The 18380-nt window shown below is 36.5% G+C and overlaps 1 protein-coding gene across 2 annotated transcripts in view; it reads right to left on the bottom strand.

Moving 5' to 3' along the window:
* Positions 1-1646: 1646 nt before the first annotated feature.
* The window catches only part of IFIH1 (interferon induced with helicase C domain 1), a 56215-nt gene continuing 39481 nt past the window's right edge, over positions 1647-18380 (bottom strand). Inside the window, exons 7-18 of one of the 2 annotated variants that reach the window (XM_060301490.2) lie at positions 17458-17668; positions 16181-16398; positions 14903-15019; positions 12374-12497; positions 11574-11846; positions 10034-10293; positions 9106-9123; positions 7423-7572; positions 6447-6608; positions 2993-3183; positions 2430-2523; positions 1647-2039 (exon numbers count right to left, since the gene is read on the bottom strand). In XM_060301490.2, the coding sequence (XP_060157473.1) occupies positions 1860-2039; positions 2430-2523; positions 2993-3183; positions 6447-6608; positions 7423-7572; positions 9106-9123; positions 10034-10293; positions 11574-11846; positions 12374-12497; positions 14903-15019; positions 16181-16398; positions 17458-17668 (1998 nt within the window). In that variant the 3' untranslated portion in view covers positions 1647-1859. The remainder of the gene's footprint in view (positions 2040-2429; positions 2524-2992; positions 3184-6446; positions 6609-7422; positions 7573-9105; positions 9124-10033; positions 10294-11573; positions 11847-12373; positions 12498-14902; positions 15020-16180; positions 16399-17457; positions 17669-18380) is intronic. The other variant, XM_060301492.2, reaches the window with a different exon arrangement.

Genomic DNA, 18380 nt, shown 5'->3' with positions numbered 1-18380 from the left:
TTGCTGACACCTTAAAAACAGTCTACATATGTTACGGTAGTATATTTAGCTATTTTATGCATTTGGTTTCTTGCATAATTTCCAAAATGTTCTAGAAGACAGCAATACTTTAAATGGAGTCAGCTGGAGTTTTAAAAAGTATTTTAAGAAAACCACAATCATCTGTCCTCTTGACAGAATGTTCTAGAAGACAGCAATACTTTAAATGGAGTCAGCTGGATTTTTAAAAAGTATTTTAAGGAAACCACAATCATCTTCTGTCCTGTTGCATTCTGAAGAGCTCTGACTGGTTAATATTCATCTTTGCTTAGGTCTTAATCAAAAGATTCAAATTACTGTTAGATTGAATTTAATTAATCCAAAAACCACAGAAGAATTTACTTTTCACTCCCTCCAACATTTTGTTTCTCCTTAGTCATAGGAGGTAACTTTCTCTGGAGCAGACCATCTGTGAGACGGGGTAAGTGTGGGTTAAAATGGTCAGCTGTGGTTCTGTCTTTATCATGTGGTTCTTCCATGACAAAAGAGGCTGTTTATTTGCTGGGAGAATGTTCTGTTGTACTGGGTCCTGTGTCTATCTCCAAATGATCACACTTAGTTCAGGAATGCTGACAACGTCCCAGACACAGAGAGGTTACTCTTCTGCTTAGGACTAGGGAGTGGTAGAGGTAGGCATTTTCTATTTATTCTCCAATGATCCAGCATCTGCTGCCTGCTCAACCCTGTATGAACCCTGGACATCTCCACTGACACAGGAAATCTTCTGTGTATTCATAACTAGTCTAGGATTTAGCCTCCATTCTTGTTAGGTAATTTTTGAGCACAGTGTTATGTTCATGGAGGGAAAGCTGTGGAAGTAAGCCTTGACCTGCCTGATGGCTGCTTCTCAATAATACCTTGCCTTTCATGGTGCTTCATATTTTTCAAAGTGCTTTCATATATACACACATATGACTTAATCACAAAAACTGGGAAGCAGAATTCTAAGAAGGCCTCCAAGATCTCCGCCTGCAGTGTATATTCCCTGAAAATTCCCCCGACCTTGAGTGTGGGCGGGACCTGTGAGTATGATGGGATTACAGTTAAGACTGCCTTAGCGGAGTTGAGAGAGTCTCCTGCTGGCCGTGAAGAAGCAAAGAGCTGTGAGAGGCCCCGTGAGCAGGCCACGTGGTGAGGGTGCCCGTGGAGCTTAGAATGATCCCCAGTAGACAGCTAGCAAGAAAACAGGAATCCTAGTCTTCAGCTGCAAGGAGGTGACAGCCAGCAAACTGAAAGAGCTTGGAAGTGATTCTTCCCCCAGTGTATCTGGATGAGAACATCATCTGGCTGACGCCCTGATTTCGGCCTTCTGAGACACTGAGCAGAGGACCCCGCCTTGACCTCTGGCCTACAGAACATATGCAATAATAAATGGGTGTTGTTTTAAGCCACTAAATTTGTGGTAATTTGTTATGAAGCAATAGAAAGCTAATAAAAGCAAAGGCAGATAATACCATAACCATTTCACCAACAAGGAGACTAATTCAGAAAGATGAACGGATTTGCTTAATTTTATTCTTAAAATTAGTGAGAGGACTGAGATTAGTACCTCAGATCCACATTTATAACCGAGCATTCTTTCCACTGTACTATAATGCTCCACACTAATGAGTTTTACTGGTAGCTTTTCTTTACCTCTGCCCACTAACAAGGTAGAAATTGAAAGTATAAGATATTGTCATCTTGCATACAGCTCAACACAGAGTAAAGCAATGATTTTTATTAATTCTCACATCAGTTCTGTAGTATAATGAAAACAATCATCAAAATCATGTTAAATGTTAAGTTGATAATATTTTAAAAGAATCTTGAATCAAATGTCAATCTTCATCACTAAACAAACAATATTCTGAATAGTTAAGATCGGGAAATGTTATTGGTAATTCTACCCACTTTTTGTATTGTTTCCTAGGTAAATTATTTTTGAAAATGACTACAAAATTCTTTATTTTGAGACAAGGCAAATCTAGGCCTTTGTGCACCATCATCGTTCCCCAAGCCTGGAAAACAAAAGAGAGAACAAGAGGAAAAATTAAATGCACATTCATGGACTCCCCTGGTGGCACAGTGGTTAAGAATCCACCTACCAATGCAGGACACACAGGTTCGATCCCTGGTCTCAGAAGATCCCACATGCCCTGTGAGCCAACTACTGAGCCCGCGAGCCACAACTACTGAAGCCCGCGCACCTAGAGCCTGTGCTCCGCAACAAGAGAAGCCACCGCAATGAGAAGCCCGCACACTGCAACGAAGAGTAGCCCTCCCCCGTGCACAGCAACGAAGACCCAATGCAGCCAAAGATAAATATATAATTTTTTTTTAAGAAAAGCACATTCAGTTAAGAATTCCTTTCGGCCAAAGTAAAATTAAGCCCACAGCAATTTACTTACTTGGCCACATTCTTTGCAGATTATCTCTCCATTTGTTTGATAGTCAGCAAACTTTGTTTGCAGTGCTTTGTTTCCTCTCACAATGTACAGTTTCCTAAAATTATCAAGGAATCAGAATCACGCCTGAGAATTCACACAGGACCAGTATGCAGCACATGGTACGCATTGCTGGGCTTGCCACTTGTCCACATGCGTGCACCAGCCAGCACCTCATCCCTTCTTCCAGATCAGCAGGCACCTCTCAAGGGGTATGTGGCCTTTTGTAGCTTCTTTCAAGTCTGCTGATTACTTTAACTAGACTTAAGTTGTTCAAGAAGTTGAGAACAAATATGAGCATTCATAAACTGATGTGCCTTGGATGAAAGTGGCTTTCACTTCTCCTTTCCTGCCCCAGTGCATATATTTGAAAACTGTACACGAAATAGGGTTTATAATTTGGGGGCTGAGAAAGGAAAGTTCTGAAAAATAATGAATCTCATTTGTACTATTTTGGAAGAACATTTACAGTACAACCTGCTTCATCCCTTATAAAGAAATTTAAAATTAAGTCTTCCTGGACTTACTTGAACTCTGGTGTCATATTGACATGGTGCATCTTTTCAATTACGTGGATATCTTCTCCAGAGCAGGCTAGCACACTACAGTTTTTACAAAGAAAACTTATTAATGATGGGTTGTCCTTGAATTGCTTTGCAATACTTCTCTTGATTTTCATTTTCTTTTCCAATATACTTTGCATCTGTAATTCCAAAATCTGCATCAAGAAAAGAATATTCAATGTGGTCTTTTTCATCGTTTCACTGAAGTAAGTCTCCTGGAATTCAGAGATCTTAGACAGTTATGAAAATGTACACTTGACTCATGAAATTCTATACTTGGTCTAGAAATAGAAGTAATGAGGTGATGGCCCCCAAAGAACTTAGTATAGAATCTTCTCCTGTAATCACAGAAATATGGAATCCTCAGGTGTTCAGAACACAGCCCATTCCATTTTAGAAAAGTTCTGTTGTGAGAAAGTCTTTGGCAATATTAAAAAAAAAAAAAATCTCTCTAAGCCCCACCTCCGTTAGTTTTAATTCTGTCTCATAAAATAAGTCTAATTTTTCTTCCACATGGAGTCTCTTTAAAGAACTAAACACTGTTACTTCATCACCCTTAGTCGTTTCTTATCCATGATAAGCCCCCGGTTTCTTTCATTTTTCTTCATATGTTGTAATTTCCAGACTCTTAGCTATCTTTATCTCCTCCATACATTTGTGACAGAAAATACTAGTTTCCCACTCAGCAGCCATTCTTCATAGGAACAGAACTATAATTTTATTCTGAGTGGAAATATGCCAGCTAAATGAGGACATTTCCAAGCCAGTGGCCTTTGAGACATAAGAAGATGTTGAGTGAAATTTCCAGGAAAGTTCCTTAAGTATCAGATAGTTGGCATGGGCACTGTTGCCTTTTCCATCTTGCTCTTCCTTCCTTCTTAGAGTGAACATGCAGCAGCTGAAATTCTAAAAGCTTTGACCTTGAGAATGGAAGCCAAATAATAAAAGGGCAGAGAAGAGAGAGAGAGGAGTTTTGGCTTCCTCATGACGTCATGGAGCGATTGTATGGGTCTAGATTGCCCACTGCCCACATTCTTTATATGAGAGAATAAGTCCTTAAATTTTTCTATCCCCCATTCTGTGGCTAGTAGAGAAACGTATCAATATTTCATAACAGAGAAAATATAGGTTGTGAGAGATATAAAACCTGAGGTAGGGACTGGCCATTTCTCATACCTATACAATTTCACAATAGAAAACCTAGTTCTCAAATAATTTACCTCCAAACTAAACCTCTCAGAGATGACAAATTTATATTAAGTTGTGGAGGAAGCCATTGTTTTCCTTAAGATCGAAGGAAAGTTTTCAGTAAAAGTAAACTACCAGTGCTGAGGAGCAAAGCTGAATGGCCCATCTCTTTGGCTCTCGCCTCTGTGTTTTAGACCTTGATTTGAGGCAGCCATATTTAGCACAGAAAAGAGAACAAAACCTTGCAAGTGAGCCTGCAGGCTATGACATAGTTTAATCAGACAAGTATGAAGACTAATTTCCCATGTAAATTATAACAATGTAATGAATTGAAGTATTCTGTTCTTTAAAAGTTTAATTAGGTTGTTCTTGCAAGCTATTTACAGGTCAGGGAGCTGGTGCAAAGATGATTTGGCATACAGGAACAGATACATGTGGGCAATTAAGAAACAACTATGAGCTTGACAGAAAAAAAGGCAGCAAAACCGAGGTCAGTGTTTGGAAATGTAATCAGGACACCGGAAACCAAAAGAGTAGCTCTAAACTAGTAAAGAATATGAAACAATTAGAGGGGCAAAAAGAGAAAATAGATCATAACAAATATATGGGAGGCACAGCTATGATCAAAGCCCAAATAAAATGTAAAAATGTGGCAAATGTTGTTGGGTGAAGGCCAGGGAACATGTTTAACACCTTCAACTTGCTCCCAGAAGTCTGATTTGATTGAAGAAGCTTTTGGTTATGTATAAACTCAGTATAGGACATGGAAAATAAACCTCCCCTTATGTGTCAACTCTCACCATTGATTAGTGGTTGCCTGAAAGTTGTGTTGAGGAAGTTCTTAAATCAGAAGAAAGGAGTGCTTTGACCTGGTGGCAATGGGTGCTGGGGGCTTTGTACAGAGTAGTGGTGGCATATACCCCACGCCATTGCCATCCCTTCTCTGGGGTTGTCTACCTGGAGTAGTTTCAGGAGAGTAGGTCTCTTAGCCAAAGGAGACCTAAAAATATAGTCCATTCCAGGGCCCCCAAAGGGACTGGGTCTCTTTCTAGAGATTATCTGGAAAAATGTGACTCATAAACTCCAGAGATGGTTCTAGAGTTTATACAGAACAACAGGTCTTGAAATATCAACCTTTGAAAACATCCCACTTGACTGATTTATTTAGGACTTTAAATGTAAAACAATAACTTTCCAGGGGTATTATATGGCCACAAATGTTTGATCTGACGCCACAAAATGTTTGGTTTGCCTTATATTTAAAGGGGTTTTAAAATATAAATTCATGTAGAAACCTGGCCAGGAAACCTTGGAGTTGGTTATAGCAATGCACACCAATTTGAAAGCATCCCTTTTGTGAAACTCTATTTAGGGTAGAGCCAATTCCAATGTTAAGAAACTAACATTCACACCCATATGCAAGGGTGTGAATTTTCTTCTAAATGGATTGTTTGCTATTATAGTAGTTACAGTCTTTAATTCAGTGGTATGGGGGATTTCCTGAAATATTGTAGAACTACATTCTTCCTTCACTGCATTCCTCTCACAACTCAAATGACTCCATGTTAGTAAACTGAGATGCAGCTAGATGATATATGATGTATTTTCTTACCATTCAGGGCTAGCCTCAATGTCTCTCCCTCTAAGAAGCCTTTCCCAAACACCAAACCTAAAGTGCTCATCTAGAAGCTTGTTTCACATTGTCCTGTTCTAATTCTCCAGCTCTTCTTTCCATTCGATGTATAAGTTGCCTTATTTCTGTTTATTGTTTCCCCTCCTCAAATCTCACCATGTACGTACTCGAATATAAGTTTCATGCAGCAGGGGTCTATCTGCGTTGCTTGCCGCTATGTTCTGTTTCTACAATGTTGCCTGACACACAGTAGGCAGTTCACAGATATTTCTGGAATGAAAAAATTGTGCCTGTACCGATTAGACCCGACCAAAATGACCAGGTGTGGTTGAACGAGTGAGTTGCACTAGTCTTTCTGGATTAGGGACAACCTAAATTTATATTATCAAAGTTTATAGAACGGCTCCCTGACAATTTCTGCCCACCATGGATCTTGATTCTTTGTATGTGAATCTGGACTCAGCACAGCTCATCAAACTGGAATTTATAATTCAGCACAGTTTCTGTCTGGAGACTTAGCCACAGAGATATCAATGGTAACCACAGGCAGCCATTTTCAAGGGAAAACCAAAATTCAGAGCTGGCCCAAAACAATACCTTACGAGCATACTCCTCTGGTTTCATATTTTGAACACGGTCTATAGCTTTATACATCATTTTCTCTCGGAAATCATTAACTGTCTCACGTTCAATAACTCCTGAGCCTCTTTGGGAAACCAGGACGTAGGTGCTCTCGTCAGCTCTGGCTCGACCACGACTCTGAGAACAGAAAGAAATCAAGTCAATGAAGGACTATGCCTTGCTGTGAATGCTCCCATTTTTGTCCTGGAATGATATTCACTGCTCAGTCTCCCAGTCCTCCAATGATCCCTCTATTCTCTGTAAAGTTAATTATTTTTCATTCTTTATTAGTCGGCTATTTCAAACTCAAAATGCACCTTAATGCAGAAAAAATGTTCTAGAATGAGGGTGGTTAAGTCCCCACACCAGCCCTCAAAAGCCTCAATAACACAAGACTGTCCTGTCCCGCCTTTCTGTTCCCCGGGGCACCCCTCTCAAACCCTGTGAACCATCATCAGTGGTTTGGGCTGGGGAAGTCCCACTGCCCCCCACCTCGCAGGAGGGATGAATGGGGAGAAGGGCATCTCTGACCTTGCCACCAGACCTGTGGAGAATGCTGCCCTATTCCTGGCATCCTACCTTCAACGTTGAGCACGTATTTCCATGAAAACATGCTCAACATGGTGATACATTTCTATAGTCTTCTGTATAAAGTGATAATATTTAGGTACATTTTCAGTAAAAGAAAATGTTATGGCCTTGCCCAGGAACCTCACTATCAACTCTAATATCATCCTCATGAAAAATGCATTCTGAGTAGTGAGGCACTGAATAACACATGGACCCCTGAAATCCAAGTATTTCTTAATTTGGTGGCTGTCTGGTTATCTGGTTGATTTCTATTTTCGTAGGAAAACATATATTTTTAAAACTATGTGTGCTGTTTTACTAAAAGAAAACAAAACAAGAACACAAAATCAAAAATTAACATAATTGAGGTATTTGAATGTACCTGGACCATGGCTATTTCGTTAGTGACGAGACCATAACGGATAACGATATTACATTCTTTAATATCCAGACCTTCTTCTGCCACTGTGGTAGCGATAAGCAGATTTATTTTTCCCGTGCGAAATTTACTAATGACTTCTTTTTGTTCATTCTGAAGAAACATTTTAGTAAATTAAATGTTGTAACACTAAACACATTAAAATCTTCTAATTAGGAAAAGAAATATTAAATTGCAACTGGTCAGTGTAAATTAAAGAATTAAATCATACACGGATTTGCTGCCATCTGTTTTTGGCATTGAACAAAGACGTGATGGTGAGACAACATTTGATTTCCAATCTGGGATTACTATACAATGACAAAAATATTTCCATCCTCCAGTCTGGAGGTGGGAAGGCCATCATTTATGCCAAGGAAATAAATTGATGGGTGACTTGGGAGGAAGAAAGGAGATGCTTTCAGTTGAGAAGAGGATACAGCAACGAGAAACTAAAATAGGCTTTGCTTTTTACTATTGATACATTAATTTCAGACTCTTTAACAGAGGATAAGATGCAGTGACAGTTTTAAAGATATAGCTGGATTTTGAGTCACAGAGAAAATACACACGGTATACTGCATTTGGTCATTTTAAGAGACATTCAAGCAAAAAAAAAAAAAAAAAGAAACATTCCTGGAAGAAACTGAAAACATTGGCTGCCTCCAGTGAGGGGAGCTGGGAGAGACTGGAGGACAGTGGTACATCCTGTACCTTATTAATTTTGAAAGAGGTAAATATTGTACCTTATTAATTTTGAAAGAGGTAAATATATTATCTGTTCAAAAGGATATAAATAAAAATGAAAGATGTTATTAAAAACATAATTAAAACAGCTATATTTGTGGAAAAATCTGAATTTTGAAAGTTAATGTAGGTAAAGAAATCAAATATGCACTCTGGCCCTTGCATAGGAGGAATGATTGAGCATAATTCTAGCTCGACGTGGCCAGTAGAGTTTTATTTTCATAACCATTCTTATCAAAGCTGTTGGTCCAGTGGCCTTTGGTGCACATTCACCCTATCTTTTGCCCCCAAACATTAAACAAAAATACACCTGTCAGACAAACGTATGTTCTCCTATTCCCATCCCTTTCTTTTCAGAGGCAGCATGTCAGGTGTCTTTATTTGACTCCTAACTGCTGGAGAATCCTGCAGAAAGATCGCTCTCCAGTCTTCTCTGATAATTTCTCCTTCTTGCACTCATATCCACTGATAAAAACTTACATGTTTTTGGATTTTAGCAGATGTTTTTGCCTTCATTCACAGGAGTAACTTTAAAAAGGAAAATTTCAGACACAGTGTCAGACCCTCAAATCATATCACATAGATGCTTAACTCCTCTTCCAATGAGTCCAGCTCAGTTTACAGGTGAGGATGTGGGGAGTGAGGAAGGGGGCATGTTCTAAATTTTGGCATGCAGCCACCAAGTCTGAAATGGATAAGGAGCAAAAACTAGCTTTGAATGCATACCTTCCATTTGTACCCCATCTCTTTTCAAAGAGGAGCTGAGGCCACATAAAATTAAAGTCTTAACACTAAAGCTAATAGAATAAAAACTTAAAAACAGGACCAAAAATGAAAGCGTATAGGTATATTACTTGCAAGGATTAACACATAGGCTGAGAAAATGAACTTCAATTTTACCTGTGAGTTTCCTGGAAGCTAGGGCAAAAAGGGAAACATATTAAGTAAACCAGCTCTCATCATAAAAAAGGATGTAAACTCCTTACCCAACAAGGAGTTTGTTTTTTGAAAGAAAACAGTGCATTCTCTGGCATAAACTTTAGAGGCAACTTTAACATGAGTACATGTAGAGAGTATACTGAGAGTTATGGTAAACAATTTCAAGAATGACTATTTTTCAGCAAACATTAAAACAGATTTAATTTGCTCCAGTGGACCAAATGATGATGAGCATAACAGAACTGAAGTGTCCCCTTGTCCAGCAAGACTGAGGACCAATATGACTTCAGAACATTTTACTCTAACAAGCTATCCTGGTTTCACCCATGCTTATAATCTCTATGACTGTCTTTTTTTCTCTCCCAAGTGTTTTTTTAATACTGTGCACAAAAGTAGTATAATGAATTGAAAACAAAACAAAACAAATCTTAAAAAGGAAAAGAAAATCTCTCATAGTCCCAAATCTCTAACACATCAAATGTCTTAATTTTTCCAAATTCCCTTAAAGATCTCATTCTATGCAAACATATTTTACATAATTCTAATTATAATGCACACATTTTTGTGGGAATTTGATTTTTCCACTTGACATTATATTGCAATTGTTTTCCCATTTTGTTACTAAGTTTAAATGTCAATCATTTTTTGCAAAGGAAACTCAATCTAGAAAGTTCCTCCAAGACTGTGGAAAAAATGATTCCTAGAACAACGGTTAGCCTGTCAAATACCACAGATTGATTGCTATTAAACAATCTTCTTTCAAGAACAAGTGTTTCATTCCATTAAAGTATTGGTGGGTTGGTGGGAAGATTGATGAACAAAAGACTACAACTAAACTGGGAAGGGAAATAACGGCATAAGGAAAAAAAATCCAAAAGGATGTTTTCACCTGTGTCATGGGCTTGAACTCACTGCTGTGTCCAGCTCCAATCAGATGGTGGGCTTTGACTCCTACTTCTGCAAATTTTTCATTTTCAGTAATCCACTGGGAAAGGGCGTATGCACTTTGTCGTGTTTTTGTGAAAATTATTCCTCGTGCTGATTCCTCGGCCCTTGTATATTGTTCCATTATGGTGTTTCTCAATTTGGTCAGCTTTTCATTTTCATGTTCTGGGTTTACAGCCAGCTTTTTCAACATTTTCTTATTTTCTTTAAGAAATAATTAGTTTATTTATTTTCTTTTTTATTGAAGTATACTTGATTTACAATGTTGTGTTAGTTTCGGGTGTACGGTAAAGTGATTCAGTTATATATACATAAGTATTATATATATTCTTTTTCAGATTCTTTTCCATTATGGTTTATTACAAGATATTGAATATGATATTACAAGATATTGAATATAGTTCCCTGTGATACACTGTAGGACCTTGTCACTCATCTATTTTATAAATAGTAGTTTGTATCTGCTCATCCCAAACTCCCAATTTATCCCTCTCCCACTACCTTTCCCCTTTGGTAACCATAAGTTTGTTTTCTATGTCTGTGAGTCTGTTTCTGTTTTATAAATAAGTTCCTTTGTAGCATATTTGAGATTCCACATATAAGTGGTATCATATAATTATTTGTCTTTCTGTCTGACTTACTTCACTTAGTATGATAATCTCTAGGTCCATCCATGTTGCTGCAAATGGCATTTTTTTCATTCTTTTTTATGGCTGAGTAGTATTCCATTATCTATATATATCTATATCTATCTATCTATCTATCTATACCACATCTTTTGTATCCATTCATCTATTGATGGACTTTTAGGTTTCTTCCATGTCTTGGCTATTATAAATAGTGCTGCTATGATTGCAGTGTTTGCATCTTTCAGAATTAGAGTTTTCTCTGGATATATGCCCAGGAGTGGGATTGCTGGATCATATAGTAACTCTATTTTTAAATTTTTGAGGAGCTTCCATATTGTTCTCCATAGTGGCTGCACCAATTTACATTTCCACCAGCAGTGTAGGAGGACTCTCTTTTCTCCACACCCTCTCCAGCATTTACTATTTGTAGACTTTTTAATGATGGCCATTCTGACTGCGTGAGGTGATACCTCATTACAGTTTTGATTTGCAAGAAATAATTAGTTTAAATTAGTAAAATATGTGAATAACTGGAAGATTTTATATAATGAAGTACTAAGATGTTCAACTACAGTTAGTCTTGTGCCATATCTAATAATTAGGCTAGTCTTTAATATAAATTTATTGCAGTCATCTTGACAATAAAACCAGATGACCAAATGATTAATTATGATCATACAGCTCATGGCTACTTAATCCCATCAATCAGAAATAGCCCCAATATGAAGAGAATTTCTTCTTTCACAATGAAAGATTATTTTAAGAGGGACTTTTGGAGAGCTCTTGAGAAGCAGTGGGTTCATGCTAAACAGGTAAATGCATAAGACCATGCAAAAATGTTACACTGATTCTTACCCCAAAATAAAGTCATGAGAAATCCATCTGTCTCATCCAGCTTCAAAGGTTTCTTTTCATCACCTGCATCTCCATCATCATCACCATCATCATCACTCTCATCACTGTCATCTCCTAGGACTGCAAACTTCTTTTCTTTCTCATCATTGTAGAAAGTTTCAAGGTGATTATATGCATCAATCATTCGGATTGTATCATTAATTTGTAGGGCCTCATTGTACTTCCTCAGATGTTCTGCACAAACACGATCTTTGCGATTTCCTTCTCTTGCAGCTATGAAAAATATGTTATGTGGAGTGAAATAATGATAGAACACCCCCTCAACTGTGCTGTGGACTTGAATATGTTTATGATACTGACTCGAAAATAGGCTTCACCATGTTTTTGAAATGAGCAAATTAAGGCTCAAAACGTGCCATGAGCACTAAAAGGGGGCAAGTTTTTTGACTCCTAGACTTGCTACTTGTATTCTGCATCAGCAAGAAAACATACTTGACTCATGCTGACTCAGAGGAATGGCATGAAAAACATATTGTTTGCGTTTGCATTTGGAAACAGAGATACTAATATTTATCTTAATATTTTAAATATACAATAAGTGAAAGACTCTGGAGATAAAGAGAAAATGAATTGGTGCCTCTTTCCTTAGATAAGGAATTAGAACGTGTTTATCCCTGTCCTACTCAGAACACAGAAATTCCATTGCCTATTACACTTACTTTCGGTTTGCTTGGGAATATGTGATCTGGAATCATGGCATAAGCATGGGATAAATTGTGTTATGTCAAAACCCAAATTACCTTGTTTTTCCATTTGAATGAGCCATTGTTCATAGGGTTGAGTTCCAAAATCTGACATTGGACTAATTTGGCAAAAACTTTGAATCTTTGTCATTATTTCTAGAAGTTTATCTTTAAATGGATCCTAAAAACAAATTATACACTTATTCTTACATGTTTATATTGCTGAATGAATAACATTATCTTTGTTAAAATAATCTCCATGTTATAACAAATTTGATTCAGAATCTTTGTCTAGACAAAGTAACAAGTCACTCTGATCACCTCTTTGTACACTGATTTTTTTATCAGCTTCTCTTCTACTTCCAGCCTCGAGCCACACCACACCAATACCAGGTATCCCTGCTGGAATTTCCAATTTAAAAGTTTACAAAAATAAAATTAATGAATGATATACACTTTGAATGCTAATAGTAATTTTAAAAATATCTATTAAAGTAATGCACCAATTATTTAGAAAGCTTGTAATTTAATTTAGAAAGCATTCCTTTTTGAAGAACTGATTTCAGTATTATTTCTACCAAAATAAAAAGTTAAAAGGTAGAGTTTTGAAAAAAGCCAGACACAGAAGAGTACATACTATAGGATTTCATTTATATAAAGTGCAAAAGCAGTCAAAAGCCATCTTTGGTGTTAGAAGTCAGGATAGTAGTTATCCCACGGCGGGTGGGTGACTGGAGGGGAGAATGCGAAGTTTTGAGGGTTGTGGCAGTGTTCTGTCTCTTGATCTGGATTTTTCTTTTTTTGGCCGCACTGCGCAGCATGTGGGATCTTAGTTCTCCAGGAATCGAACCGGAGCCCCCCTGTATTGGAAGGGCAGAGTCTTAACTACTGGACCACCAGGGAAGTCCCTTGATCTGGATTTTGGTTATACAGGTGTGTTCAGCTTATGAAAATACAGCAATCTGTACACTTACGAGTTTGAACTTTTCTGTACGTGTGTTATGCTTCAATAAAAAGTATAACCAAAGTTAATTAAGTTAAAAGGTAAGATGGCAAATTCTTTTAAAATATACCCTGAGGGGACTTCCCTGGTGGTTCAGTAGGTAAGACTCTGCACTCCCAATGCAGGGGCCCCGGGTCTGATCCCTGTTCGGGGAACTAGATCCCACATGCATCCCTCATGCATGCCGCAACTAAGAGTCCGCATGCTGCAACTAGGAAGTCCGCATGCCGCAAACAAGAAGTCTGCGTGCCGCCACTGGGAGCTGGCACAGCCAAAATAAATAAATAAATTAATTAATTAAAAAATAAATAAATAAAATAAAATATACTCGGAGGATGTTGTGGATTTTTTTTTAGACTGAAGGTCAAATATATTCATTATCACATACATATAAATGAGATAAACATACCAATTAAAAGGTAAAATGTTGTGAGATTTAAAACTCAGGTATGTCCTACATACAAGAATCAAACATTTATAACATTCTCAAAATGAAAAAATAATATACAAGAGATAAATTATATAGGAGAACAGATTAATAACTATTACTTTGCTCTTTTATTGAGATATAATTGACATATGACGCTATATTAGTTTTTTTTTACATCACTTTTTTTTTTCACACACGCACACTGTATTTTATTTTTACAAGAGATAAATAAACTGACACCAAGCATTGTAAATGGATGACCACAGATGTGGATTTTTTTTAATGATTACGATTAGAAACATGCATTTAAACTTATCACATAAAACTGAATAAGTAACAAAAAGTGAAGAAAAATAAAGTACATTCAAATGTGCTACTTCAGCTGGAATAGATAGTGCTGTTTTTCAGAATTTCCAAAAAAGAATGACCTATGGCAATTGGTTGCTAACGTTAGTTCAATTCCTACATTTCAAACACAATGTTATCTGTTATGCATAATTCAACATCCTTATGAGGTAGATTTGCAAAGATTACACTTATTATCAAGTACACACAGCTAAAATTTATGATGCTTTTTATATTTTACAAAAGAAAGTACTGACATAATGTACTGGTTATAATGTTCAAACTGACTCTCAGTTGGTTTTTATAATCAGTGAAGGTGTTCATCACAAAAATACCATTAAATTAAATATTTCACTGCTTTACTGTAAGTATTTTCATAAGAAAGTAAATGTGTCAGGTAGGTAGGATTCCCATTATCATTGCCAACTGTAATCTGTTACCTCTCTTCAATGTCAGGAAATCAATTCTGGAATTCATCAAGAAAGTAAAAAGAATAAAAGAAACTATGGTGATCTCTCTAGTTTAGCCTTACAACCCTCCTCATCCCCTCCGCCACCCCTACCCCATCGTGGCTCATATGCAGTCAACCAACCACTGAGCTACTCTTCATATAAACTAGAAAGCTGAACGAAGAATTGAAGAGAGACTTCACAGCAGTGCTTTGTTGCCCAATATCAATAAAAAAGGAATAACACTGTAACTTTTTTGCTAAAAATTTAAAATAACATTCTTCACAGGGTCAGTATAAATAATCTTTGCATCGTTCAGTTGTGAACCATCAAATGAATATAAAAATTTAAGCACATACTTCTTTGGTGTCATCTGCGATTACGAACTTTTTACATGGCTCCTTTATTTGGTCTTTAAGTTGATCCGTATTTTCTTTCACGGTTTTAATGGTAAATGCATCAAGATTGGCACATATCTGAAAAAGAGACATTTTTCAATATTCAAATACTTTTCCCTTTCAATTGATTCAATGTAGAATTCTTTCTCATGTAAGAAGTAAGTAGCATGATTTGCTAAACATAGCATTTTAGTATTGCTTTACTGTGGATCTGACTAACCAAAAACATTTATTCTGATAGATTAAAAAAAGAACTTCTAAATCAAGTTGGTGAAAAATTCCAGAAAAAAAAAGTATTTATTTTCATTCCTTACATTCCATTTTCCAGCTGGAAAAATTGACAAGGAGAGAGTACAGAAAATTGCAGAGATGGGAAGAGAATGGTTATGAGCTAACCATATTACATGAGGCATTTTAAGGGTCATCTTGACATCCATGGATCATATTACCACTTTCTTCTACATATAAAAGCGGGCAGTGCAAAGACAGGAGCAGCCAGAGCCCATGTGCCTGGATGTGGATTGGAGTTAGTCCTTAATGCTAGTAATAAATTATATGTTGGAACCAATAATTGTGCTCTTGTCTACTCTACGATTTTTACTGACCTCAACTTAAAGGGACTTAACATACAAATGCAATGCCTTGGTGCCAACATACTTTGTGAGTTACTCTGAATTCATTCAATGCTTGAGATCAACAATAGTACTTTATGTGTTGTTACCATTTGGGGGCAGTTGACAAGAAATACACCTTTAATTAAAGGTTCTCATATCTCCATTTTCCTATTTAATTTGAACTGCCCAGAATCCGAGTATCACACAGAACAAAAAAAGGCACAGAAGAAAATATACAATTTAGAAACTCAGGGAATGTGTATAAAAATTAGAAACTTTCATAGTTTATGCATATTTCTATATCAAGTAGATCATTAAGTTTAACAATAGGGGTAGATATTTAAAAGAAGGTATTTCATTTGTCCCAATTTTTCACTAATTACGTTTGCTTTCCACAATTTTTTTGATATTGTTCTGTGTCATAGTTGTTTATTAAGGTACTTACTGTTTTGTAGAAGATTGAGTGTATTTACTTTGAAGTGTATAGATTTCACTTAAGTGATGATCATGGAATACCATCTTTCATGCGCGCCATGGCACTTGGACTTGATCTTACCCAAGAAGCACTGGCATTTCCTTTAACTTTGGTTTTCTTGGTTATGCATAAAGTTAATGATTTACTTACTTTTAAAATGTGTTCTTCAGCTTTGGCTTGCTTTCTGGCCCCTCCAACACCTGGTGATGCTGTCAGTCCCAGTATCTGAGGTAAGGGAATCACTGGTTTGTCTTCTTTCTCAAGTCTGTTGTTTTTCAACTTCTGGTTCAAATAACGCCTCATGATGTTATTATAGACTTCTTCTTTGTTGGTGTGATGGCATTCATCAATAATGATGAGAGAAAAGTCTTAAAAGAAAATTCAAATGGTTCATTTGTCCATCTTGGCAAGGTACAGTGTAAAAGTACCTTTAAGCTAGGAAACTGAGCAGCCAAGCACCTTTCACCTTTTAAGGGGAAATGTAACTATCCTAGCCACCTGTATATACAGATGTTTGTGTATATTAATCATGAAACTATCCCTGTTAGACACTATCCCCACTTAATAGATGAGTTTTAGAAAATTTATAGATCTAAAAAGTGTTACGGGATGGACTTCAAACCCTGGCTTATTCCTCAAAACTCTCAGGATTACATTTTTGTTCTTTAAAAAATATTTAATTTTAAGTTGGTGAATTTTATTTTCATTCTATCAAATGAAAAACATGATTTAAAAAGGAATAATTTTACCTTGTTTTAACATTGCATTTAATTATTATGATTATATATACTTCTTTCCTTACCTCTCTCCTACCTTTTCTTCCCATCCCCCACAAAATAGAAAGGATTGTATTTATTCTATGGAGAAGAAGGCATATCTTACAGGATCCACTAATATGTAAAAAGAACTTGTCGGTAATTAAAAATACGGAGTGAATGAAAAGTCCAGTAAGTGTTTGATTTAATAATTATATTCTTATGCAGAATAAAGTGATCTAATTAAAAACTTACCCAACTTTTTGTTTGCTTCCCTAAGGAAGAAGGGTTTGAATGAAAACTTAAGCAATGGAAGATAATCTAAATCAAAATTATCAAGTGGGAGGTTAGGGTTAGCAGATGTAAGCTTTTATACCTAGAATGGATAAACAACAAGATCCTACTGTACAGCACAGAGAACTATATTCAATAACCTACGATAAACGATCATGGAAAAGAATATAAAAATGAATGTATTATATGTAGAAATGAATCATTTTGCTGTACAGCAGAAATTAATACATTGTAAATCAAGTATACATCAATTAAAAATTGACAAAAAATAATAAATCAAAATTAATCAACATTTTAAAAATTATGTAACTAATACAGCCTCTGTTACTACCTTTAGTATTACTAATTCTTTTTACAAAAATAAACATTTCAACCAACCTGACAACTGTACACCATCATCTTCGCCTTCTTCTGAGTTTAAAAGGGAGTTTTCAAGGATTTGAGCTGTACTGATAATAACATCATGAGACTTGACAACTTTTGGAAATGTTATTTTCAATTGGGTATCACCACTTAATCTAGTAACATGATACCATTTCTTCAAAAATGGTTCGAACTCTTTGCGGAAGAGCTGTTCAACTAATGGTACCTTTAAAAATGCCAAAGTTAAAAAGAGAGAAAGAGCATTGTCAAACAAAAGGAGTACTGCTCAAAGGCCTACTATGTGTCGAGCATTAACAGAGGTGTTTGCGTTATCAGTTAATTAGGTGTAACAACCTATCCATCATTCCATTCATTCACGTGTCAATAAGTATTTATTGAATGTCTATTAGGTGTAGACATTGTGTCTGGGACACAAAGATGTTTAAATTATGGTTCACAACTGTCAGGAACTCATTCTAGCTGAGCACATGGACCAAGAATCAACAAAACAAAACAAATTATCACAACACAATGTGATCATTCTCCCATGGAAACACATAGAAAGTGACAGCAAAATGGAAGAAGCAACTGACCCCTCAAAAGAGGGGTTTAGGAGGAATTTTAATCTTGTAAACCATGGGTCAGTGAAGAGATAAACTGAAACTAAGGCTGAATAAGAAATAAATTTTGAGATTGTAAAACAGGGTCAAGCTATAAAGGGCTATGAACACCAAGCAGAGTACTTTAAATTTTGTATAACAGTTCATAGGACCCTTATGAATTGTTCTGTAGAGTTATTTTTTGGGAATCAGGCCAGAGGCAACCTGCCTAAGGAATTGGAGGAAGCAGAAAACCAAAGGTGAAGAGGCAAGACATTGCCTAAGGGAAAGGATGGCGGTGAAAGGATGGACTGCTGGCCTAGCTTTGGTGGCTGAGAA

Source organism: Globicephala melas, chromosome 7 (genome assembly GCF_963455315.2).
Source record: "Globicephala melas chromosome 7, mGloMel1.2, whole genome shotgun sequence".
Lineage (NCBI taxonomy): Eukaryota > Metazoa > Chordata > Mammalia > Artiodactyla > Delphinidae > Globicephala > Globicephala melas.
Note: the sequence above shows the minus strand (reverse complement) of the source record. Positions and strands in the feature narration are given on the sequence as shown.